At 40.8% G+C, this 27,337-nt stretch overlaps 1 protein-coding gene across 1 annotated transcript in view; it reads right to left on the reverse strand.

The window, feature by feature from the left end:
• Positions 1-25,602, reverse strand: part of LOC116040121 (c-Maf inducing protein) — a 55,212-nt gene extending 29,610 nt beyond the window's left edge. Inside the window, exons 1-2 of the mRNA XM_031285346.2 lie at positions 24,657-25,602; positions 579-704 (exon numbers count right to left, since the gene is read on the reverse strand). Coding sequence (XP_031141206.1) covers positions 579-704; positions 24,657-24,977 — 447 coding nt within the window. The 5' untranslated portion in view covers positions 24,978-25,602. The remainder of the gene's footprint in view (positions 1-578; positions 705-24,656) is intronic.
• Positions 25,603-27,337: the final 1,735 nt, after the last annotated feature.

Genomic DNA, 27,337 nt, shown 5'->3' on the forward strand with positions numbered 1-27,337 from the left:
GTTGTTTAGGTACATTAAACCACGGTAAGTTTTTTTTCACATTAAGCAGAATGTCCCGACAGGCAGTGTAGTGAACAGAGAAGCGTGTAGCCAGCGCAGCAGCAGAGTGGCTGTGTCTGTGTCTGCCCTGTGGGGATAGAGATTGTTGTGGATTTGTTGGCATCTGTCGCTTAAGAATTATATGTGTTATGGACTTTTTTTTAAACTAAATTGAGCTTTAGGTTTTCCAAAAAAGTGGTGGGTACAAAATGACTCATGACGAAATCTGGTAGGTACGCGTCCCCACCGTCCCCACCGAAATCGACGCCTATGTCTGAATAACATAGAAACATTTAATATCTCTCATGTTAAAAGAGTAGAGAGGGTTTGTAAGTTCAAAGCAGCAAGACTCAACAAAAAGTGTCAATGTCTGTAAGTTTAGCAATACCATAATTAGCAGAGTATATTTTATGTAACATTTTGTAATGGCCTTCTTTAGCCTTGTTAGAAATACTGTACTTATAAGGTATAAAGTATAGTATATATATAAAGTATGTAGCCAGTAGGTTATTTAAGACGACAGCAGACAGTTGCCTTACCTGCAGCAGGACGGTTCCACCAGGGAAGCTGAGCTGGACACAGTACTTTGGAGCGTTGTCCCATGAGAGGAGCTGCAGGTCCTCTATAGAGCTGTAGGACAGTGACGTCTCCATATAACCAGTGGGCTGGAGAGGAGAGAGAAAGCAGGAGGATATTAGTCTTCCACTGTCTAACATTTACACTACATACTGTATATTTAAACAGAGCCGTTTTTACTGGCAGAGAGCTGGAAAGACAAAAAGAAATATATCCTGGGCTAACCTGCCCTGGGTAAACACAAGGCCAAACAAAACCTCCAAATACTGCCGAATGGCAAACGCTGCTAAAGAGTACACAGAGTAATCTTTATCAGCTGTGGTGACATTTGATGTCGTTCCAGGGGAATAGTCATTGAATGCTGAAACAAAGTGGAAAATCAATTTCGCAAAAGCCATTAATCATACAAATACACAAATATCACATAGAAAGACATTGCTCATGTAGCTCTGAGTCCACACACACACACACACACAGTCACAGCTCAGAACCCAGACTTATCGTTGTGGGAGCTGCAACTAAGTAACAGGCCACAACCTGTTTGCTAGTCTCAAAGTTATTACAGAAACGCTGACAAATGACCACAAGTTTCCGGACTCAGGAACAGAGGAGTCTTTAAGAGAGAAAAAGGGGGGTAGAAAAAAGAATCTAAACAGATAAAAATAACGAGGCAGTAAAGTAAAAGCCACAAGGAAACCGAGCCTGCATTTCTTCTAGCCCTAACCCCAGGAGAGGTTTCAAGAGAAATGTTTAATGCCACAGTGTGTTTATAATAAGTAATCTGTTAATAATGCAGTGATTTCCCAGACATTAGCGTCACTGAATGACTTGTTGATGGGAGACTAACTACACACAGGGGCCCTGCAGACGTCATATACACTGGCTTTGGCTGCACCCTAATTAATCCAAATCACATGTATCAATGTTTATCCTCTATGGACATGAGGATACTGGTATCTGCTGATTTTGTGTGTGTGTGATAAAAATACAACTACTGTAACATACTGATGATATGAGGGGCCACACAGAATCTGCAGGTGCAGAATTTTTCACAGATTTTCCGCAGATTACTTTTTTTTTTTTTTAGAATAAAACTCTGAATGTTAACAGATCTCCACCCAAGCAGAAAAACACTCAGCTAAATTCTGCAGATTTTCATTCTGGATCACCGCTAAAAACTGTAAAAAAAAAAATAAAGAAATTTAAAAAAACTGCAGATTCCATTTGGGTCTGAATATTTATGATGATAACCCTAACCCTAATATTTATGATAATTAATCTTAATCTGAACGAATTGTCTCATTGCTGCTTAGATAGCTTCAGTTCTTTAGTGAATGGGTTGCTCATATACATGATACAAATGGAAATATATCCATCACATTAGAGGTAGACGTCCAATAACTATTATTATAATGATAATAATAATAATTGAACTATAGGACTGTGTTTCAGTAAAACCGGCCTCCACAGGCTCTTCTGTCCTCCCTCCACTGCCTCCCTGCTTCTTTTTCTTCAGACAGATAAACAGCCTGGCACGGCTCCGCTCAACACAAACACATCTGAGTAGTTCCATCGGTGCAGCAGCAAACGCCTGCTTTCCCCTGGCGTCCATGTGCACTGGCGTCCAGCAGACAGGTGCTTCTCTTTATTTGCATCCATCTCACTGTCATGCAGCCCCCCCTCCCCCCTTGTTTCTGGCCAACAAACGTGCTATTCCTTTATTTACACCTCCCTCTGCAGCGGATAGATCGAGCTGGCTCCTCTGTCCCCCCCCACACACACACACACACACACACACACACATACACACAATTCCTGTTGTGAAACTGCATGCATACAGGATTTTCATTACAGACTACGTCCAGGGCAAATATTGGTTCTGGGTGAGATGTCTCATTTCCTTGGAAGAGTAAACGTCAGCCCAGGTCTGTCTCTGTCTGTCTGTCTGTCTGTCTGTCAAACAGTGTTATACATCGGGTTTGAGCTTGAGTTGGATGCACATGCTACACTAACACAGACAAACTGCAAAATTAAGAGCAGAATAGGAAATAGTGTGCTGAAGGAGGAGATGAATGGTGTTTTTGAATAGGCAGAGCAGAATGGAGACAAACACAAGGGACTTCAATTTTCTGATAACCAGCCGAGGTTACCATAGATACTATTCTGCACAAGAGCGTCTCTCTCTCTCTCTCTCTCTCTCTCTCTCGTCTCCTCTGCTCACTGCTGTGTTACCATAGAAACAAGGGGATGGAGATGTATGTTATGTTTTTTTTGTTTCCAGGGAGAAGCAGACATGGAGCAAGGAATAAACAAAGAAAGAAAGAAAGCATGACCTAGGCACTGTATTTAAAAAGTATATTCAATACACCAATGCTGATCATATCACTGCTAGCAACAATAAGGTGACATATAAAATATGGCTGTGCAATTAATCCAAACTTTAACTGCAATTGCGAAAAGTCAATCGTGTAATCTTGTTGAATAATCCTGATTTCTTATGATTTCTTTCCATAATCGAGCAACCCTTATATGAAACTACTGCCTCACTGCTCGGTGAAAACCTTATATCTCCAAAAAGTCAACTTTTATAGACATCCTTCAGCAAATTGTGAGGATACAACAATGTTACTATTATCTTACTTACTATATTATTATATATTATATATATTACTATATAAATACATACAAACGTTTCTGCTCCTGTAAAAGCTACAACGGTTTATTCGCGATCTTATGGAGAGATACTACACTACCCACAATCCTAAGCGTAACAGCGACATCTCTCATTGGTGGAAGTCGCTGTTACCGTGGGAATGTTTACTGCACCTGTGAACGGCTAGAGCGAGCTTCTACCATAGAAGTCTATCACAGTCACTGGGAGAGAGGAAGGACACCAAACTCAACTGAACTTCCATCCTTCTCCTCCTCCTCTACTTCCTCTTCCCTTCTTTCCTGTCTCTCCTTCCCTCATCTGCTTTTTACGGGACTCCACTACTTCTTTTATCCTTCTTTCCTTTGAGTTCCCCGTTTCCTTCTGTCCCATTATTTTCCTAATCTGCTCCCTCCTTCTCTCTTAACTTCTTCTTGTTATTCATGTCTCCTTGTGTTTTACTCCCGTTTCGTTTCTCCTTCTCTCCTCCCTCTCTCCATGCCGTCCCCTTCTTTGTCTTTTCTTTCCTTCCTTCACTCATCTTATTTTACTCCTGCACACCCCCCCCCAAGCCTCCTCTGCTCCCTTTGTTCTCTTTCTCTGTTTCCTCATTTTCTTTCTTACTTCTCTTTTCCTTGTTATTCCTTCTGATCATTCATGTTTCCTCCTTTTTCAAACCTCTCTAGTCCCTCTTTTTCATCTCTGAACCCAAACTCCAAATATGCCCTTCTTTCCTTCTTCTACCCCCCTTCTTCTTTCCCTCCTACCTTCTTCTTTTACCCCCCTTCTTCCTCCTTTCCTTGTCTTTCTTCCTTCCTTGTTTCCTCATCGTCCAGTCTCCCATGACCCCTTCTTTTATTCATAAACCGTTCCCTGTCCTTCTCTACTCCATTTCGTCTCCCTTTTTTCTCATTTAGTTTCATGTTTAGGTTGTTCCATCTATGCATCAGCACCCGCGTAACAAAAAGAAGTATGTAACAAAGCAGGATGTTACACATGTAACCATATCAACCAAGACACACTCAACACTGACTCAACTTTGGTTCTCATGAAACCTCCGCGGTCTTCTGCAGCCACTGGCTTTGCTTGCATACCACAGAGTGACAACAACAACCCTCCGGCTGAAGACAGATAGCGAGTGGATAAGTGCACATTTCTTCCTGTTCCCGTTATCATCAAACAATATCTATTTCACATCCTGTGCCACCCCCCTGGTTTCATATTTACCAATAATCACACAACAGTAGTTCCCAAACAAAAGGACATTCAGCAGTGGCCCAGCTTTAAAGGGTGACCGGGGTGATACGATAACTCTGTTTGTCCAAAAACCCTCGGTGGGACCAACGCATTGATCGCACACCAACATAAACATGTCATAATACTCCGTCTAGGGACACACGGCCCGGAACTCATGCCAAGCTGCTGGACTCGTGTGTGACGTGGCATTAAAGAGTCCCTTCCCTGAACAACCCCAACGCCCTACTTCTCCATTTGCTGAGGAACAACCAAATTGCTCATTGCAAACTTGCGGATGGAAACAAAAACAGTTGACCTGCAGTGCACTGTCATGAAGTCATGCAGGACTTGGCAGAGGAGAGGGTAGAAAGCACTTGTGTTGAGTTATCTCTGGTGCTGGGGGTCTCAAGTGCTCTGTGGTTTTACACTGCTACTTTCTATGAAAACACAGTTCCGGTGAACTGTGAATGAAATTAATAACAGCTCCTACAAATTATGACCATATCTGTTATGCAAATGTACTTGTAAATTGACTGTATTTATTAGGGCTGCACAATTAATCACAATTTTATGGAAGTCGCAATATGGACTAGCACAATATCCAAATCACAGGGGGGACGCAATATTTGTTAAAGTCAAAATATGTGTCAAACCATTCTGAATGAAGTATTGTGGTGCTGCAGAGATGTCTTAGTCTACAAGTCTTTTTCTATTTTAATATTTTTCAATGAGAAGAATGATACAAAAATGATAATTCTTTCCAATATTGTGAATCATATCGCAATATCAGTCAAAGTAATCGCAATTAGATACTTTCCTCATATCGTGCGGCCCTAATACAGACCAAAGAAAAAGTCTTTATTTGGTACAGACCCTCGCAAAATTTTTTTTTTTTTTTAAAAATCACACTATAATCATTTTAATTTTAATATTTTTCAATAAGAATAATAATACAAAAATGATAATTCCCTCCAGTATTGTGAATCATATTGCAATCGCAATATCAGTCAAAGTAATCGCAAAGTAGATATTTTCCTCATACCGTGCAACCCTAGTATTTATATAGCACTTTTCTAGTCTTTACTTCCACTCAGAGCGCTTTAACATAGTACAGGAACCATTCCCCATTCACACACATTCACACACTGTGGCCAAGGCTGCCGTACAAGGTGCCACCTGCTCATCAGATAAACACTCACACACATTCACACTCTGATGGCGCGGCATCGGGAGCAATTTGGGGTTCAGTGTCTTGTCCAAGGACACTTCAGCATGGGACTGCAGGGCCAGGGATCGAACCACCAACCCTCCGATTGGTAGGCGCTCTACCACCTGAGCCACAACCACAAATTCTTGACATTGCATGTCACATGAAAAGAAAAACTATGTAGCAACACAGTACTATGAGCTCAGTACAAAACGATTAGATGGTTATGTGATTAGTCGACAGCTCTTTGTTTTTTTAACACAATTATTCATGCAACTTTTCAAGGTACATTTCTTAGGGTTTTTACTTCTAAAATGCAAGAATGTGTTGCTTTTTCATGCTCTGTCCCATTTCCATTGACATATTGACCCAGTAAAGGGCCCCACATTCAAGTTTGATTGGTTTTGGTTAAACACAAATAACAAATATTTTAACGATCTAAGCGCACGACGTGTGTGTGTGTGTGTGTGTGTGTGTGTGTGTGTGTGTGTGTGTGTGTGTGTATAACAAGCATACTGTGCGTGCGCTGTGTATAAGCCTAGGCACATTTTACTAACGCGCTGTTAAAATAACAATGAAATGCTGCGTTATTAACTTTAGACCAGGTTTTTGTTGGTCAATGGTGCGATCACTTCTCGCTGCCTCAAGATAGCAATACTCCCAGAATGCACCTGAACACACCTCCCTGTAAGACCAACACGCCCATGGGCACAAAGATGGGCGCAGGTGCATTTGTTATTTAAACAACGTGGGCGCTGGACGGTCTTAAAATAGCAAAGACCCTTGCGTCGGGCTTTGTGCTGCGCTGCGCCAGGTGCAAGATAGGGCCCAGAGTATTTAGGGAAATGCACCATGTATATTTTGACATAGGGCTTCTCTAGAAGACATGTAAAAACACAGTACCCACCTTAAAAGGTACCCATTGACGTTTTTTGACCACTAGTAGCTTCCATGCTGTGCTGAGGAATCTTATGTACAAATTCAAGTGCCGATTAACAGAGTCAAAGAATACAATTTTAACTGCCTTAACTAACCCTGCACTTAGTGATACCAGATATACTTCCAAACTCTGGAAACACTGGAACATGCATCTGCATATGTTTTAAGTATTGTGCATAACCATCTTTGTGTCTGTATATGTATGTATGTATGTATGTATGTATGTTTCCTTTATGTAATATGTGGTAGACAGTATGTCTGTATGTTTTTATGTTTGTGTGTACCCTTCCTGTAATATGTTATGTGTACTTTTATATCTGGACCTTGAGTCTGTAACTAAAGTTATATATATATATATATATATATATATATATATATATATAAAAACAATGATTTTAACACTAGAACCGCCCTAGCCCACGCCTTTTAATAGGACTACACTCAACTCACGATTCGATGTGATTCACGATTTTAAGTTAACGATACGAAAACAGCAGATTTGTCATCTTTATCTTAAATAACAAAAAATAGATGCAACATTAAAGATTGAAGAAATGCTTGTTTATTGCTAAGGCCATATGGTTATATTTAAATTATATATTTATTTAAAATGTAATAACAATAACTTATAACAATGTTTTCACCAGTCATTTGCTGTTAAATGACAAAAAGAAGAAACACTAGATGGCTGAAAGAGTATTTTACAACAACATTAAACGCAACCCAAGCTTACGGAGCCGGAACCAAACAACACTAAGTCACTGGTGTTTAGTGTCCATGCTGTCTCAAAGTCTCCTCTGTGTCTTCAGCTGCAGACTGTTGTACGTCAGTGTTGGAATCTTTTCCACACTTTACACCGTTTAGCTCTCAGCATTTTAACCGTGTTTAAGCCTGCTAACGTTACTAGCTAACGGTAGGCTAATGTTACCTGCTATATGTTAACTAGCGCCACACCCTGGGCTGTTTAAAAAAATTGCATCGCAATTAATTTTTTATCTCAACCGCTTATAATCATTACACATTTTAAATCGATTTTTAACCAATTCACAATGCATCGTTACATCCCTACCATTTAAAAATGTCATTCAAAAATGTAAATTATGCCATCATTGTGAATGCTAGGTTTCACTCCTGCCCTGAATTTTCCTAAATAATGAAGAGATACTTTTATTAATATCCAAAGGGAAATTACATTTTCCACTCTGTTTTTACATATTACACACAGGCACATGCACGAACAGGACCTAGACTAGCACTAATTGGAGAGATGTCAGAGCCAAGTCCCTACGGACTGAGCTACTGGAACCCCACAATGAACAAAACTAGTGCCCAAAAATAGCACCAGTGAAAAACAGAACGTCAACAACAAAACAGCAACTAGAAACCGAGACCAGCGACGACAAAACCAATACAATAATAACGGGTGTAGCAGAAGCACAGACTGTAAAAATAATAAACTTAGCATCAGTGGAGTCACCCATTGGTTTGTGGACTACTGTTTTGAAGCCAGCAGTTTGTACTATGGCTGTCACCATCTTGGTATTTCGGAGCCAATAGTGACCATATTTGGACAAGAGGGCGGAGCTAGGGCTAAGCCAGTTTGGTGCATGTATGGTTTCAATGATGCAGCGCTAAGCTAAATGCTAAAGAGGGAGCCCAGCTCTAGCAAGATCCAAACAAAACTATAAATCCGATTGTAAAGATCCTTGCATGTGCAGTTTTGATTATCACGGGAGGCCACAGTGGAAAATAAGCCTAAAATTGTAGTGCTGTGGTTATATTCTGAAGTACAGCAGGTCAATGTTCAGTATTGTGAAACATGGCAGATGAGCATAAACCCATAGTTACATCACAGAAGTGAAGCAGTGGAGGAAACACGCCTAAATATCATTCTACTGTTCAGTTATTTAAATAAAAACTGAGTGAGCTAATTGTTTATGGCAGAGCTCTAGTTCTCAAGATATAAAACTATATTATGTATAATCCCAAAGTAGTTCATGCCTAACGTTCCACAGACACAAAGTCAATCTCACACTAGAGAGAGAGCTCACACTACCAGATAGGAGGAAAAAAAGAACTTGTCAGACCGAGTTATTAAAGTGCAGAGATACGGAGGAGTAACTTCCTATCTGTTTTGCATTGGTCCGCTTGTGCACGTCAGACAGACTGATAATGGTAATTTTGTGTTTTAACAATTCAGTCTGAGTTTGATTGGAGATTAGGGACTCGCTCACATTTAAAATCCTTCTTCACATTTTAAAGTAACACAAACAGAACAGATAAATGCGTTTGTTGTTGCATAAGATACAACTTGTCATGTCAGCTTAAGAGTGTGGCTTACAAAAAGAAAGAGAAACTTTAACAAGGTACTTTTTTCCTTTTAAATATAGTCTGATTCGACCAGCCTGACATTTAAAGGGTGGCTTCTCAAAGTTAGGCCACAGTTTCACATCTCATTGTGGTCTGACAAGGCCACAGATGAATGGGCTTAAGACGTCATTTCAAGTAGGCTGGACAAGACATCATTGGCAGTTCTTTTTCAACATCAGCCCTTTTTTCACAACTTCTTTCTTTCTTCACAAATTTCGAAACTGAAAAAGCACACTTTCTGAACACATTTGAAGCCATGCAGCAAGTCTAACTTTTAATTAATAATAGGCCTGTTTTTATTCAAACAGACTTGTATTAGAGATCTTTGAGCCTTTATGGCTAATTTTCCTTGTTTTCTTATACATTTTTCATCAAATGTTAGTAGACCATTTTCTTATTTCCTGATCTGCTTGGGTTCTATTTGCTGTAGCTGCTGTTTGAGGTCAATGGAAAACCTGCTTTTAATCTGTTGACTCTATGCATGTAGAAACATGTACAGTACACAACCCTATCATTCACTAATTCATTGTAGCTAGTTCTACTTTTTTCGTTTTGTTCAATCTGTGTTAAGATACTGTTCAGGCTTTTAATTTCACACATCTGCAGGAAGGGTTGAGTTTAATTGACAGTAGTTTAAATATAACAACTATTTTCAATAGTTGCTAAAGCTTTCAGGTTTAAAGAAGGCGGGGTCACGTCATCATCTAACCCTGAATACAAGAAGTATTCAGATCCTAATACTAATGCTACTACTACTCTTTAAAAATACTCTATTACAAGTAAACGTCCTGCATTGGAAATGTTAGTTAAGTAAAAGTATATTAAGTATCATCAGGAAAATTTACTTAAAGTATTAAAAGTAAAAGTACTCAATCCCATTGTAGTGTGTGTGAAGGATCCAACCAGTTGTGTGTTTAATGGTCTGATCATCTCAGCTGGTCTTGTAGCTGTTATATTGTTGGCTAGTTTACTTTATAATCAAACATCAGATTTTATAAACTACATGTGTTCTGTGTGCAGTAATCTTTATGTGTAAAGTAACTAGTAACTAAAGCTGTAACAGATGAATGTAGTGGAGTAACTAAAGTAACTAGTAACTAAAGCTGTAACAGATGAATGTAGTGGAGTAACTAAAGTAACTAGTAACTAAAGCTGTAACAGATGAATGTAGTGGAGTAAAAAGTACAATATTTCTCTCTGAAATGTAGCGGAGTAGAAGTAGAAAGTGGCATGAAAAGAAAAGACTCAAGTAAAATACAAGTACCTCAAATCTGTACTTTAGTACAGTACTTGACAGGGCTCGACAGTAATGGTTGCCCGGTTGCCCTTGGCAACCAGATTGAGTCTATTGGTAACCGTTTGAGCCCTGCTTGAGTAAATGTACTTAGTTACATTCCACCACTGCTATACTGTGGGTCTCTGATTGGTCCATTATGTAGAGCTGAACCTTTAAACTATGAACAGGGTCACTGCTAATGACTAATAGTATATATTAAATATAAAAACCTCCAAAGGTAATGACAGACCGTTTTTTTCAAAAGGCAGCAAATGAGAGGAGACCAGTGTTGACTTTATGTTAGTTTTAAAGTGTGACACATCAGATGAACTGTTGGTTCACATAACCTAGGTCTGGTTCCCACACCACAGGCTAAATATCATTCAACCTCTTCTCGGCTGTCTTTCATCACATCGCCCTCTCATTACTAACTCAACTCTTCCTCCACCCTGCTTTCTCTGTCTTTTTTAATTTTCTTGTATCCACATATCACACATAATGTTCCTGCCTTTGAAAACAGCTTGTTGGATTAAAGGGTAACTACCCTTTTTTTCAACCTGGACCCTATGTTCCTATGTTTTTGTGTCTAAGTGACTGATGGGAACAACAATCTTTGACATTGGTCCAGTATTAAGCAAGACCAGTGCTGTCGGCAGCGGAGAAACAAGGTACAATTTAAGTTAATAGGACAATTATGAAACTTGTATTTACCTTCACTAAAGTGCTTGTTTTGCTGCTGACAGACTCAGATTATTATTCTAAGTGTCTGACAACATTATGGAAAGGATTTCTAAGAGGGTCGACCTTTCTGTTAAAGAGTAAGATCCTTTTTTTAAACAGAAAAACATCCGCAAAATTGCGTTCTCTAAAGCCACCAGACTCCATGTAAATAAACAGTGATTTTAGCATCGTAAAACAAAGTCAACAGAAGCAAAATTAAACTACATCTTTCCACTTTTACAACCATCACAACTCTAGTTTTGGTTGAAATAAACACATAGTTTACAGATTTACATGTGAAAATAGTCTGGCTCTATACACGCTAAAAGTATTGTTTTTTTAAATGGAGTCTGGTGGGTTTAGCGCTAGCGACCTCAGATCTGTTTCTGGTTAAACAGAAAGGTCTTAAAGAGGTTTTAAAGGTCTATCTTTGAAGGGATCCTTTCTATAATGTTGTCAGACATTTAGAATAATAATCTGAGTCTGTCAGCAGCAAAAACAGAACTTTTAGTGGACCAAATTGACAATGCACATTTGTCCTGTGTGGTAACATTGCAGCCCGGTCTGTGGCTACCGGTTACATCGTTAACGCTTAATACTGGACCAATTTCAAAGATTGTTGTTCTTATCAGTCACTTACACACAAAAACATAGGAACATAGGGTCCAGGTTGGAAAAACGGTAGTTTCCCTTTAACAAGGCCATCTGTGGAATCACAAAAACTCTAAAAGACCTCTGACTGTCTGAATGTTAATGCTTGTTTCATGAGCTTTGTCGGTTTCTGTCTGTATACATGCTCATTCTCATTCATCTTTGAAGATGTTCTTACTGTTCTGCTGACTGTGGTCCAGAACAGCAGAATGGCTTGTAACGGAAAATGCTTTTTCTGGACTTTATATGACTTCTTGTCATCCACTTTATCAGATGTTGGCGCTCATGTAAGAGGCCCACCTCACTCGGAAGCTATCGCATGAGCAAGGACAAAGAAACTAACTAATTCATGATAGGTTTTAAATATGAATTCAAAAGTTCTAAATAAAAGGAATAGTTTGACATTTCTTGTCCAGAGTTCAGATGAGTAGATCTGTCACGTCTGTCCATTAAATATGAATCTAAAGCCAGGAGATGGTTGGCTTAGTTTAGCTTAGCTAAAGACTAGAAGCAGAGGGAAACCGTTAGCCTGGCGCCGTCCAAAAGGCAAAAAAAAAAAAGAAATCCTCCTCTTAGTACCTTTAAGATCCCTAATTCACACTATCTGGTTTGTTTTATCCGTACAAAAAGAAAAGTGAAAAGAACTGTGGTTTTACGGGGAGTTTTGCAGGACTATTTCTTGGCTGGTTGCAATGACTTCCTTTTTCGGCCAAGAAATAGTTCCAGCACAACCCCAGCTTGTTATTTTTTTCTATTCTTTTTTTCTACAGATTAAACAAACAATATGTAATGTGTTTATCAGTGAGATTTTAAGGTGTATATATAATATGCAAAGAAGATGTGCCAATATAAAATGAACATGTCATTTGTGCCAGTGTATGTTGTCTTGCTACCATAAAGTGAAACAGCTGTGTATAAATCACTAAATCATGCAAACTAGTAGGCATAGTGCAACCAAGTTTCATAGCACTCAGCTATAGAAGGGTGTGTATGTGTGTGTGTGTGTGTGTGTGTGTGTGTGACTTCCAACTGCCCTGGCTTAATATGGCTTTTTTCATCATTGTTAAAAACAAGCCACAGTTTCCCTGAAAGACATGACTAAAACAGCCTCAGTAGAGAAGGGCCGCTGCAGGGCTGCAGTTTTTGTTCCCTGTCAAGAGCTTGCTCCTTGCATACTCTCTTGTTTGGTTTCTCTGTTTTCCTTCACGTTATCCATCACTCGCAGACACACATAACAAGGCAGAATGAGGGGAACGAGTCCAATTCCAATCTATTCTGAAATATTATTCTAAATATCATAAATCAATATGGCAGAGAGCGCCATCATCCCTAACTATAACTCAAATCTTTGCCAAATGGCTGCATTGTTCAAACAAAACTGGGAGGATCCAGTATTTGAATATGAACATGTACTGCAGCCTGTCCTGGATGCCTGCCCAGAGCCTTTCAAAGCCTTATGTGTGTGTGTGTGTGTGTGTGTGTGTGTGTATACCGTACAGTATGTGTGTGTATGAGCTCATAGGTTGTCGTCACTGCATGTCATTTCTCTTCCCTTTATTTTGCTTCAAACCAACACCACCAACAATGTCTGACAGCCTAGTTATATTGTGCTGCTTCTGCTTTGCGGAGCAGCGTGACGTGCTGTGCAATACTGGATGTATACTTTATCCACAACATCCTCTGGTTTTGCCACCCACACACAAACACACACACACACACACACACACACACACACACACACACACACACACACACACACACACACACACACACACACACACACACACACACACACACACACACACACACACATTCTGAGGATCTTAATTGTATGTTCACACATGCAGTTTTCACAGAGTAAACACTAGTTTCATTTTAAAGCACAACCTACATTTTAGGATTTAGTCTTGCAGTTCAAGAGTGCATGTTTCCCCTGCCTTTGTGCAGCCTGTAACCAATCAAATTGTTCTATTTAGGCCTAGTTTAGAGATGGCTGAGATTAGGATTAGGGCCATTCTTGAGATTGAGGCCTACTTAAAGAGAACGGTGTAGTATGATGTGTTATCCTACCTCAGTTGTAACTTTATACTCTTTTTGATAGAAGTAAATTGATTGATAATGAACGATAACTTGGCTGTGGCGCTACACATACCACACAGATCCCAAAGCAGCGGGCTGTCATTGGCACTGAGTGCTTAAAGCTTTAGTGCGTAAGTTTTTGATATTAATGAATGTGCGTCACATTCAAGCTTTTTCCAAATGAGTTGCTACAAAGCTAATTAAGACTATCAGCTCCACATAACTCTCTCTGTGTTTCTCAGTATGACTATGTTCAGGAAATGATGTCATCCGGCGACTTTTGTGCACAGAAAGATAGAAGATAATTACCTCTTCTGAAAAGTCCATCATGTTTTTTAATCCTCTGTGTCGATATATAGATATTGCTGTGTTTTCACACCTGACTAGTTTGGAGCTGCTGTTCCAAAACCAGGAGCACTTACACAAATTCTTCCGGTAAGATTTCTGACCAATGAGAGAATAGTTTGCTCTTGCATTGGATCTGTTTACAACTTTGAGACTGCTTTGGACCACTTTTGGACGTTGCTGTGTAAACACAAAGGAACCAAGGGACAAATGCAACAATTGTATCATTTCATTTTAGCCCCTGAATTGGAACAAAGCAACCCAGCTAAATGTGTAAAAAAAGCCCTAACGTTATTCATCCAATTAGCCTGCTTTACTCTCAACTTATATGTGACTACATCATATTTGAGCTTTTATCTTTTTCCTTGTCACGTGTGGCCTCTGTGTCCAAGTGTTCAGCAAACATTACAGCCTCACTTTAAGTCACTATACTGGCACATGACAAAGTAATTGATTTCGTGCTGGTCTTTAACTTACATACAGAATAGCTTATAGTTTTGCAGCATGATCAGTATGTATGATCATCAGTTTCTATGATCTATGATCAATTTGAGCTCCATTTAGTTTAAAGCCCCTTCATGCAGTGGAGTAGAGGACAACTTTGTGTGCTTCCTGTGGGAAATAAAAAAAGAGTTGTTGTTCCCCTACGTTGTAAGGTTGAAACTTTCTCACCTCCCACACGTCACGCCACGAATAAGACTTGCAAGGTAAGACCAGTATGCTTATCAAATACATGAATAATAACTTCTCTTTTGTTTCAGATCATTCTGCCAAATAAAATGTTTAATTTAAAATATTTGATTATTCCTTGCAAATTGAACACTCAACATATCGACCAAACCGACACTGAGGATCACACTGACCCTAACTAGAAAAAGTACCGTTTTTAAAATAGACTGCTGATGTGGCTTCTTACGTCATTAGACACTGCAGACGTGACACTCAAGCCTCCCTGATACATTTCTAAAAGGCCTTACGCCTTGCTACCTATAATGAGCCCCTCATGCTCCCAGCACAACCAGATTCCTTTCATCTCGGGCCTTTTGTGAGCGATGCGCAATACAGGAAGTGCTTGCTTGCACTGCAATGTTTCATTTACATGAACTTATATGAAGAATGAAGCAGCATCCATATGTTGATTCCTCCTTAAATGAGGTAACAAATCTAAAAAAATAACAAATGTCATTTTCTACACAAGTCTTAAAATAAGACAAAAGAATTTAGCAGAATTCACTTCTTTTTTTTCAAATGCATTCGTCAAAACGAAAGTCATGTTGTCAAAACTCTTCACACAGTCAGCGAAACAGAAGTCTATGTGGACCAAACTGGGAATCAGTTTTGCACATGCACAACAAAACACAACATGCAAGAATTAAATCCTCCTTTCAATATACAAAAAACTTTCACCCAGGAAACGCTCGTTGGTTCCTCGGGAGTGTTTAATCCAAACCACCTAAAACTTAAAAAAAGTCGTGTCAAACTGTCATCACCGCATGATGCTCACTTTTTCTGGCTAAACTCCACTATCATAGCCCCTGAAAGGACTGGCATCTGTAGCTGATGTTTTTTTTGTAATTATTATAGCAGCCCTGGAATTTAAGGATTTATTTTTATTTTTCACAAGTAAATTACTCTTTGCTCAGATATAGAAAACATAAAGGATATGGAAGCCAATTTCTTAATCGTTCGTTCTTTTTACATAAACTTTAGTACAGTCAATAAAGTGAAAAGGTTTTATTCTTAATATATAATAAAATACTGATTCATGTGAAACATCATTCAAACTTTAAAGTTCATCATTTATGTAATGCTGTTAGTTGTTTTGTAGGTCAGTGTGTTGTGAGTGACAATGCTTGCTTCCTGGGGGAGTATGTTTACATGCACACTAATATTCCACTATTATTCCAAATATGATAATATTCCAAATTTGATACAGTACATGTAAACAGCATATTCCATCTGGATATTGCGAATTAGGCCTTTTTCCGATTAAGACGTGTGATATGCTGGTATTATTTGGGTTTTAGAAGCATTCTTTGGACATTTATACAGCACACTCAGAATATGGGTCTCAATCAGGGTTTTTATCCACAGTTTACAGCCAGTTTACTGCCTTTTGCCTGTTTACAGCCTATGGTCAGCTCTGTGCATTGCTGGCCTGGTACATTATAAGTTGTTAAATGGTTGCTGGTTGTTGTACACAAACCAACTAGCCAACAGTTTGCAAGGCTGCGGTAGAGATGCATGGCCAAAAGATAAGAAGGAGAAACACAGCTACTTTTAAACATGGTCAAAGACTTGGATATAACAGCTAACAGCTTTTTGGATATGCGCACACATCGCTACGCTGACCTTTTCAAGAAGGTGGTTAAAGGAATGAAAGAGGGACGCTGGGTTTGCACAGTCCAACAAGTCTGCCACCGGTGAAAAACCTTTGGAAAAAATCCTATTTTGCGCGGCTGCATGCAAACGGGAATATTAGTGGAATATTCATTTTCATTTGCCATGTAAACACATTATTCTTTTTTGGAATAAGGGCAAAACCCTGAATGTGCATGTAAACGTATAAGTGAGACACAGGTATGAAGTGATTTGGTTGTTTGAGTGAGTTTTGGAGGTGAAATCAACTGTTCAGCCAAGATGCATGTTGGTAATGCAGACAGTATGAAGAGTTTTGAAAAAGTGGTTTAAGTATTGCCCGATGCTTGTTAGCAATTGAAAACTGTACCTTTTGGAAAAATGAACATTGCTTTAACTGAAACAGGATTCATGAGGTTTTTGTTACTGAAACTAATGAAACCCTCTTGGCAGCCACGCTCACTTTCACAAAGCTTTTTTCTCACAATCATCTCAATTATTTGCTGTGCGTGGGGCTGCTGTTGGAGACACAGAGTCAATGCTCTTTGCCTCCTTGTTGGAAGTAGTATCTCTGTAAGAGAGCAGAGCAAATTAGTCAGCATTGTTCTTCTGCCCACATAACCACTCCGCTCGAAACCGAGCACAACAACTCCACTCAGGAAATGCACATTCATGCTTCACCCTGAATAAAACCCTCTTCCTCATATTTCAGCCTTTACAGAGCAAAGAATATGCGACATCGTCGACAAGCCAACTCGCCGACACATGATCACTGTATGGGTGTCACCATACCGAACAAACACAAAGTCAACAGAATTTCTAGATAAATCACCCACATGACTTGATTTAAAACAAAAGAATGAGCATTGGCATCATCATTTCTACCACAGCGGTCTATACAGATTCAGTTTCCTGCCATAAATATCAAGCAGACTGCGGTTCACTTAAGGACAGCTTATGATAAATGACACCATTTGACTAATGTTCATACTCTCTGCTATGCTTACGAAACGTGCAGTGCTTATGGCATTCAATGATGACTTTAAAGCAACAAAGTGCATTGTTAGCTTACAGAACATTTCCACTAGTCTCTGGGGGTTTTACAGGATCATTTATGACAGCCAGTCCCCTGCAGTTAGTGACATTTGGCATTTGGCTCTTTGAAGCAAGCACAATAAAGCACCTACTATAAGCATGTGAGATCCTTTGGAAAGATACTGCTTGAAAAGGACTATCTAGTAGCAGTAGCCAACAAGAAAGACTCCTCATATACAGTAGTTTGACAAACAAATCTTAACTAGCTAGGTCTAATAACTAGCTTGTTCTGGAAACAGTGGAATGCTCTCCCCACAAATATTAGAGAGTGCATTAGTTTAGTCAATGTTGTCATTAAGATCTGATAATGCCTCTCTAAAGAACCGGTACTTCGGTACCAAAATTCTGAAAACGTGACGGTACTAATTTTTCCTAGGTACCGTAGGTACCGGGGGATGCAATACTTCCGGACCTGACGGGGACAGTACATACGCCTAACATTACAAATGTTCTAGTCCGCCGCTAAATGCTAAAGAAGAAGAAGAACGCCGACCAGCATGGAAAAACAGACAATAGCGCCTCATCTCTGTGCACGGTGCTCAATGACGGCTTGACCGCATTCAGCTTCTGGCTTTACCGTACATCTACGGCGGCGGCCTTCACGACTTCACCTGGAACTCCCAAACTGCAAGTGAGTCTGTTTCTCTCTGCGTTAGCTCCGATAGCTGACATTAGCTAACTTTAGCGCTTGTTTTAGCGGACCTATATAGCGTCAGTTAACTTTAACCATCCCGTTTTATTTTTTTTTTCCCCGGGTTAGGGTTAGGGTTAGTACCGTACGCTGGCTGTGTGGTGATGCCAGGCGGCAGAGCAGCGGGCTGTGGGGTCCAGAAGACTAGAGTTTTCTCCAGATTACATGTAAAGTACTATCATGAAATACTTTACATATTACTGTAGCTGAATTTCTGCTGAATACAAAAAAGTCATGGTAGTTTGAAAAAAGTTGTTTACTGTAAATTGACAACAATATGCGAGCATGCCAAAATCATCAGTGTGTCTAAAATGACCCTCAGACCCCAGTGGGTTAAGAGATGTAGAAATAACTTTTGCCTAATTCCTGCAAGAGAGGATTTCCTGCCTGTCACTGAGGGCTGCTGTTGACTGGCCAAAGTTCGAAGGCTGCAATGTTTCCCACTGCAGCCACAATCAATAAAGAATCACTGATATTAGCACACAACTTAAAACGTCATCTAGGAATGTGATCAAAGAAATACAAAAAGCAACAGCAAGTAGTTATTTCACTGGACATTCATTGGAACTGTGAATTCTTACAAATATACACAACAGACCGACACATGCTGCACTACCTGTCAAAATAAGGTTTCCACTCACACATGCACTGGAAAGCTGAAATTATCTAGCCATTACCCGGCGGAGCTGTATGTGGGAACGCAAATGTCTAAATGAGTTGGATCGTCTTTACCCTGCCAGAGGCCTGTACTACGAAGCGAGATTTGGCATTAACGAGCTAACTTCAGGTTCAACCCTGGGTTTTCTGTACCACGACGGTGGATCAGTTGTTACCGGGTTAAATTGCCGTGGTAACTTATGCTGAACACCTAACCTGCTCGGGAGCATTATGGTATGTTGGAGATTAGAGATCAACTGGTGTAAAAGCCCCGCCTACTGACCAATCAATACTCGGCTGATAACGGCGTGACTGTTCTTAGAAGATCTGGTGGAGCTCGGTGGAGAGAAAGAGAGAGAGAGAGAAAGAGAGAGCGAGAGCGAGAGAGAGAGACAGAGAGAGAGAGAGAGAGACAGAGAGAGAGAGAGAGACAGAGAGAGAGAGCGAGAGAGACAGAGAGAGAGAGCGAGAGAGACAGAGAGAGGGAGAGAGAGACAGACAGAGAGAGACAGACAGAGGGAGAGAGAGAGAGAGAGTCAGAGAGGTGTGCAGCAAAAGACAATTAATATTCTTCACATGTAGATACACTATGAGTACATACTAATACAATATCACTTAGACAATTGCATCAATTCACAACTCAAAAAGGCTTTCCTTCCATCTACTGCTCTTCCTTTCATTTAACCTTATTTTACTATAAACAAAAATATATGACACACTTATTAATTCATAAAAATCTACTACACGACACAGTCTCCTCAGTAGTTCAGTTAAATTGCAATTTGCAAGGTAATTATAGCAAGTCTGGTCTCTGTGAGCTAATGTACACCTGACCCATTTTGACCACAATTCCTTTTTCTGATAGCATTCTCGTCAGACAAAGGAACGGCAAGAGACTTAGTTATTTATGAGTTATAAAATTCCAAACTGGCTATTTGACACAGTGTAAACCGCATCATGTCCTGCCTTCTGCAGGCTCTACCTAGTGCCACCCCTTGCCTAAACCAGTATATACCAGTATTTCCAGTAAGTGAGAACACGTCTGAAAGCAGTTACACACTGGGCCGATAATCAGCCGTCTGACAGTCTGGCGAGGTCGGTGACTCGAGTCTGTTCGGTGTGTTCCGTTCCGTCGTCCGTTGGAGGAGCCGTCGGTCTTCATTTCACTAAGTCTCTCAAAATCTGACGAAAATCTTTTAAACTGACCTTTGACGATCTGAAATGAAGACAGAGTCAGCAACTGCACGGCCTATTTCTCTCTTAAAATGTTTTCAGAAACACGTTTCGGTGAACTATTTTAGTACAATATGAGATCGTATTCTGAATGACTCGCCAGTAATGGCCGTTCGAAAAATCCAAAATCCGGAAGCAGCAGCCAGATCCATGTGACGCGTTCGTCCAATCAGCTGCCGGTTTTAATTTTTTGGGCGACAATCCAGATTAGCGCCGCCTGCTGTTATGGAGACGTATTATGTCTCGTCTCTTCGGTGTGTTCTGAGGCACTTTTTGGACCAACTCGGGGAGCGTGATCAGTCACATTGGCTTTACTGCCGACGGTTGGCCGTCTGGTTGGTGTGTAACTGCCTTGAGACTGACAATCTCTTGTTGTGTGCTACATATGAGAAAAGAGAAACTTCTGACAATTTCAGGACCTGATTCGTCACTGATAAGGAAGTAGAAGTGCTGCGGAGGGCAGCTTCTTGTTCTGCTTTGCAAGCACCCCCTACCTATTACTTGTCTCCCATCTGTGGAAGGCCCTCCAGTAGTTGCTCTTTTCATCAGCCAACATGTTGAACACAAAGTTGGGTTTTGGTGTCATGCCTTCCACTTAACACTGTAGCTGTGTGGTTTGGTCCAAATCCATAATACACAGCCAGTTCAGGTTATCCTACCAAAACACTTTTCAAGGGAACCAGAAGACATGATAGAATTGCTCTCCATTGAAAGTTAGAGATGCTACTGTTAAGGTTGTTGACAACAGAAATGAATAAACTTTGTGTATAAATGGATAGCAAAATGTAAAGCTCCTAGTATTACAATGACGACAGCATATACTGTACTTTGACCATTTATGGTGCCTTCTCAACATATTCTCACTACCATCGCGTCAAAAAGGTCAGGTGCCTTTGGCTTTTGTTATTGACGAAAAAAGTCTCCTTGGTCGGGACTCTTGGCGTCACTATTTGACGCTCTCGGGACTCGCGTCTAGCCCTTTGGTGTCATATTTAGACATGCTTGGTCGGGACTCTTGGCGTCGGGACGTATGTTTAACTGACATGCGGCACAAGAACGGGACTGTTAACTTTAGGAAAAAAACGCTGGTAGGGTTACAAAATGTACGTTTCAGTGACATGCGGGACAAGAATGGGACACAAACCCCGGTTTCCTGGGTTAAAGTCCTGTGGTGTTTGACCCCCCCCCCAACCAGTTCCCTACAGGTAAACAGCTAAAGGGGGATTTTTGCGTTAGGATCTGAAGCTGAGAGCCACTGACCAAGCATCAGTATTTTACGAGTTGGGAGTGAGAATGGGTTGGCCTTTTTGCCTTAAAGTGGCTATAATTGATATTTGTATAACAATTTATCAAATGTGAAAATGTTAAAAGGGGTCTCTCATAGTAATGAACCTACAGAGAATGATCACCTGAATCTGCAGCTCCTCTCTGCTTTATGGAGCTTTATGGCAAGTTACAGCTCATTGTTTAGCGGTCGTGCCCACAACTTTACTGCTCTGAAAGGCCACTGTACCTGCTCAGGCTGAAACAGCAGACAAACACAATTAGAGACTAGCTGGTGGACATTTTGGAGCATTTAGCAGCTAAAGAGACAGACATTTCCCTCAGGTAGAGACCAAAAACAGAGCTAAAAGAAAGTGAATATTGGAGTTACATTCATCAGGTGTTCAGAAACACGACTCCAAATGCCCCATATCTGCTGAATGTGTAAATAGAAAACTGTTTGCTAACAAGTTTGGCATATCAACCTTCAAAGACACACATAATAAAAATAAAAGGTTTATGTCAATACTGTGTTCACGACTGGCTTCTGCTGCGCCCAGGTGGCCAAAAAAATGAATAATCAGTTATCGCAGGTTTGAAATAGCTTTTATTGATGGAAGCTAGTAATAAGTAAGTTTGGTGGATACTCAAGTGGGAACATCAAAGCTATCACTCAACATTGTTCATGCTAAAATGTGTACATGCAGTCTACCTCATTAGTCTAAAATATTATCCCATTAGTCATAAAGCTAATCAGCAGATTGTATAGTATGCTTTGATGGTGATGCCAGAAACTCAGCAGTAAAACTCGCTTGTAATGCGTGTTAAGAAACAGGAACTAAAGCCAAGGAATCAGCCATCAGGCAGTTTTATCACAAGCCTGTTTATGATAATAAGCTAACGTGAAGCAACTGCTATGGAAAAATACATAAATTAGGTTCTTGACATAAAATCTGTACAGTGGAAGAATCTACCGAAAACAACTCATGTTCTTTTCAAGTAAACAGCTTGGATTCATGAAGCAGTATGGTGTGCTTCCACTGTTATTTGGTCGCCAGGAAGAAGCCTCCATGACGCTATGATTTATGATCAATTGTTATCTACCCAAGCATGTTTCATAGATTATTTGATTCATAATAAATGCCCTTTTAGTGCATTATTGACTTATATCATTATGTTACACCACATACAACAACAAGCACATTTATACAAATAATCAGTGTTGGTTAAAAATGGGATCAGTACTGTATAAGGGACCAAACCAAATCCATTTAGATGTTAAGAAAAGCATTAATGAATGCATTTTCCTATCAAAGGCCTATATTCTTTAATAACTTGTATTAATATTCTTAGGGTCATGTGTACAAATAATTCAGATGAGTTATTGAGATTTATAGTGGACTTAAAAAGGCTTCAATCTCATGTGGACAAGCAGGTAAACCAGGTTTGGGTGCATTTATAAGCCTTTTCTGCAATAATAACAGTCTCCAAGACAGTGCACACTGCAGTAGGCAACTCAGCACACTCCTGGAGGTGTGATAGGCAGACATCCAAAAAGCCTCTAACGAGGTGTGTTGATAAAACAATGGGCCTGGCTTTGTGGAAAATGTCAGAGATGTTGATAATAACAAAACGGGAAATAAAGGCTTTTATTATTTTGGGCTTTATTCGGCTGAAGTACTTACAAATACAATTGATTACCACAGCCATGGCTCCTTTCGTGATTAATAATTACACTGTGTTTATAATTCCTCCAGGCTGGTGTGTAAATAGTGTTAAAGATATAATATATAAAATAACGAGGGTATTGTGTGTTAAGTGAAAAAATAGATCCTGATTTCCTGAAAATATATATTTTTGGTTGTGCCGATGTTTGGATCGCCAAGTAGAGATAAAGTCTCTCCTCCTTTATATTTATCACTGGATTATTGGTTGAAAAAAAAACATCCATAGTTGTATTCATGAAGACATATAGACCTGTTGGCACTGGACAGATTTTTTGGAGTAGAGTAGAATAACAATAATACCAACATAGTGTAATTGAGGATGGCACATGATCGGAGCATCCTTTCTCTCCATCCTGCATTCCTTCAATAAGACAGGCAAAAGGCAACCCATAAACACCTGTTTGTTGTGGGGCTGCAGGTTGCTGCAGTAGGGGTTCTCACCTGGCTTCATGTCACACAGCTAACTGGCCCCTCAGACCCCCTGCTGCAGGGTTTTATTTCCACGGACTAATAAGAGAAGATCTTTGTTGTTTAATCATTTAGATTCTGAGTTTAAACCCGCTAAAAGCCTCAATTAATGACCATTAAGAGACACACTACATCACATATATCAAATTCGAGGCCCGCGGGCCAAATCCGACCCCTCGCAAATTGTGATCTGGCCCGCATATCAATTTAGGTTCACAACAAATGTTGGCCCCCCTAGTTGTACGCCAAACCAAAAAAAGACAGAAAGCTGTTTTCAAACTGCAATTACGCGACACTCAAAGCAGAATTTGGCAGATTGACCGACTTTGAGATTCCCGCTGAACCGGTGAGTTGTCATATTCAGACCTGTGAAACAGGTTGTTGGGAGTCGGCTGTCTGGTAACATACTTTAAAAATGTTGTCTGGCTTGATATGCTAAATTCTATCATGGCTAAGGAACTTTTTGGCTGACTTTTTCAGGGCTTTATGAGGAGGACCAAACGGAAGTGAGAAGACTATATGAGACACGCAATAATACAGTCAAATAATTTACTTTTTAGATTAACTAGAAAGCATGCCAATAGACTATACACGTCTGGCCTTTGATGTGATTCTCATATTTCAGTGTGATCCTTAGTGAAATAGAGTTTGACGCCCCTGCACTACATGCACACATTTCAGCAACCTCTACTTCAACAGACCCTGTGCATCCCCTGCTTCACCCCAGTGTAAGAACCGGAGGGCCCTAGGCCACAGGTACGGTGGAAATGTGGGTGCACATGTGATGGAGAGGAAGGGATGTGGGGATGGCAGGGGGGGAGGGGGAGGGGGGGTGGAGAAGTGAAGGCCACAGCAACAGCGTTGTCGATATTATCAGCAGGACGGGCCATGAAAGCAGTGACACGCTGCCTTCTTGTAAACTGCGTCAACATGGCAACAGACTGCGCGTTATCTCGGTGCGCGTCTGCTGCGTCCAGACAAGAAAAGACAAACACCAAAGTTGCCTGTGGAATGTGAATCTCTCTCTCTCTCTCACACACACACACACACACACAGAAGGCTAGAAAGCGACTCACGGTGGCCGAGGTCAGGCTGCTGTCTGTGAGCGCGAGGTGGTGAGGTTCCCATCTCCGCAGGAACTTGGAGGTGAGGATCTTGCTGAGGAAGGTGCGGGGGTGTTTGACCACGCATACCTGGATGTCCCCCTCGTGCAGCAGCTTGTATCGCATCCCGCTGCTGCTGCAGTGGTGCAGGCTTCTCTTGCACGGCCCTGCGCTCAGCTTGGTGTTATTATTCCCCTCCGACATCTCCCCCAGCAGAGGCTTGTTCTCCTCGCACTGATAAAACTGGTTGTTGTGCAGCTCGTTGGCCCCCCCGCCGCCGCCGTTGAAATCCATAGCTCGGTAATCCAACAGTTTATTGTTTCCAAATGTTACTCTCAGGGAGGGGAGGGCGAAGGCGTCGACCCGCTACAACAATCCTTCATGTACAAAAAAATAGAAATAGATAAGGTCGTTCGGATCGAGCTGGGGTTACCTACCTACCAACCGCTAGAACACGACCTGAGTTACAGTAGACACGGCCAAGACAGGCGTCTTATGGCAGGGTATCCAGACGGGGGGAGCTTTTTATGATACAGTGAAAATAATCCACCATTTTCTCCCCGCACAATGCCCATAAATTGTCTCCACGGTGCGCGTCTCGCCTCCAGCCCCCTCCTCCTCCTCCTCCTCCTCCACCAACACCACCGAGCTATTCAATATGTTAGGGCCATGGCCTGATCCACTCCGTCCGCCCCAGCGCCAAACCCAATAATCCACAGAGAGGAACGCATGGGAGTAATGAGGAAACACGGAGGAAATATCCAATGGTGGCGGCTCTAGGCTCCTCCGTGAGGTTTTGTGGTCATAACAGGCTCACTAGCACGGTTTCCTTTTATTCAGTCTTTTTCTCCCCCCTATCTGGGTGTAAAGGAGCCAGCACTCTCCGGCAGCGCCGCCGCCGATTGGTCCCTGCTCGTTCATGTGATACCGGAGTGACGTCAATGGGGAGGCGAGCGGATGAGCCGTGTATCTTTTGCGCTTGACTGTCTGCACCCCCCCCGCACATAAAAACATGGAGGAGGAGCAGGGACTTCAAGTGAATCCTCTTTCTTTTCTTTTTTTCTCCTCTCACTGGAAATGATGGCGACGACATCCACGCATCGTTTTCCAGGGAAGGAGGGCAGAGTAGGTGATCACTGACGGCGCTGATGCATCAACAAGTGGGTGAGAGAATAATAAACTCTTTTTATTAACAGGAAAGACCTGCGGATGTTATGTGCCTCAGGTAGAGGTTTCTAAGCTCCAATCATTTAGTAACAGATGAGGCAGGACCATAAAACAACGCATATCTTGGAAGAAAAAGAATGATTAATAGATTGCTGATTCTATCACAAGCCATTTTCCTTATAACTATCACTGATTGGTGGCCATGGTTTATTTACCACTACAACAGTAATGTAATGTATTTAATAGAGCTGCAAAGATGAATCGATTCGGATCTTACTATTTAACAGAAAGGTCGACCTCCTTAGAAATCCTTTCCATAATGTTGTCAGACACTTAGAATATTAATCTGAGTCTGTCAGCGGCAACAACAGAACTTTTGTGAAGGTAAATACAAGCTGGACAATTGTCCTGTTAGTTTACATTATAGTTTTTTTCACTGACTGCCGACTGCAGTGATCTCTCTTAATACTGGACCAATGTCAAAGATTGTTGTTCCCATCAGTCACTTAGACACAAAAACAGGAACATAGGGTCCAGGTTGACAAAAACAGTAGTTACCCTTTAATGCATAGTTAAATTCAAACATATTAAGTCTTACCATACTGGGATCATCAGATTATAAAATACCCACCATATGTGAATTTTAGTTGTAGAATGTAAACTCCACACAGGTAGCTGAAACCCACAAATTCACCATAAAGTAACTGGCATGGACGTGTCTTTCCATTGTTTTTTAATGCAATTGTGCAGTGTCTAAAATGTGCTTTGTATTCTGTGTGAACACACAAACACAGGACTTCAGAAGATTTTTTAACCCTTGATCTTTCCTCTACTACCATTCGGCCATCAATATGTCATTTGCTTGGTCAACATATTCATAGTGTGTAATGAATATTATAGCCTCTAGGGGACATTAGCTGGCTTTAGGCTATCTAGTCTCAGTGTTAAATTCCACCAGATCAAGTTTGGACTTTGGATAGGCTGAGTTACGGTACAGAGAGAGAAGCACACCTTGCCACGCCTTTGTAGGAATTATTGTTTTAGTCATGGATACTTCAGCAGGGCGGATGTTGAACAATACAAGGCCCTGAAGTCATGCCTTCCACTTAAAGAACCATCACTACTACAGTCACTTATGGCGCTTTTCCATTACATGGTACCTGCTCGATTCGCCTCGACTCTACTCGCCTTTTTTGGTTCTCCATTACGAAAAAAAGTACCTGGTACCTGCTAACAGGTACTTTTTTTAGTACCTCCTCAGTCGAGGTTCCAAGCAAGCTGAGGCGAGCCGAAAAGGTGACGTGAATGCGAAAGACGGGGGTGTCCTGAACAAACCCGCTATTTTTAAACAGTTTAGCCAGCTGTTTTTTTTTTTTTTTGCTGCCTCCAGCTTCTTTAGAAACTAAATGTGTCTTCTGGCAACACACACCTTCAACATTCTGTGTGTGTGTCGCGTTAGGTCACGGCAGTTTACTGCGGCGCCGCTT

This window comes from Sander lucioperca, chromosome 7 (assembly GCF_008315115.2).
Source record: "Sander lucioperca isolate FBNREF2018 chromosome 7, SLUC_FBN_1.2, whole genome shotgun sequence".
NCBI classification, from domain to species: Eukaryota; Metazoa; Chordata; class Actinopteri; order Perciformes; family Percidae; genus Sander; species Sander lucioperca.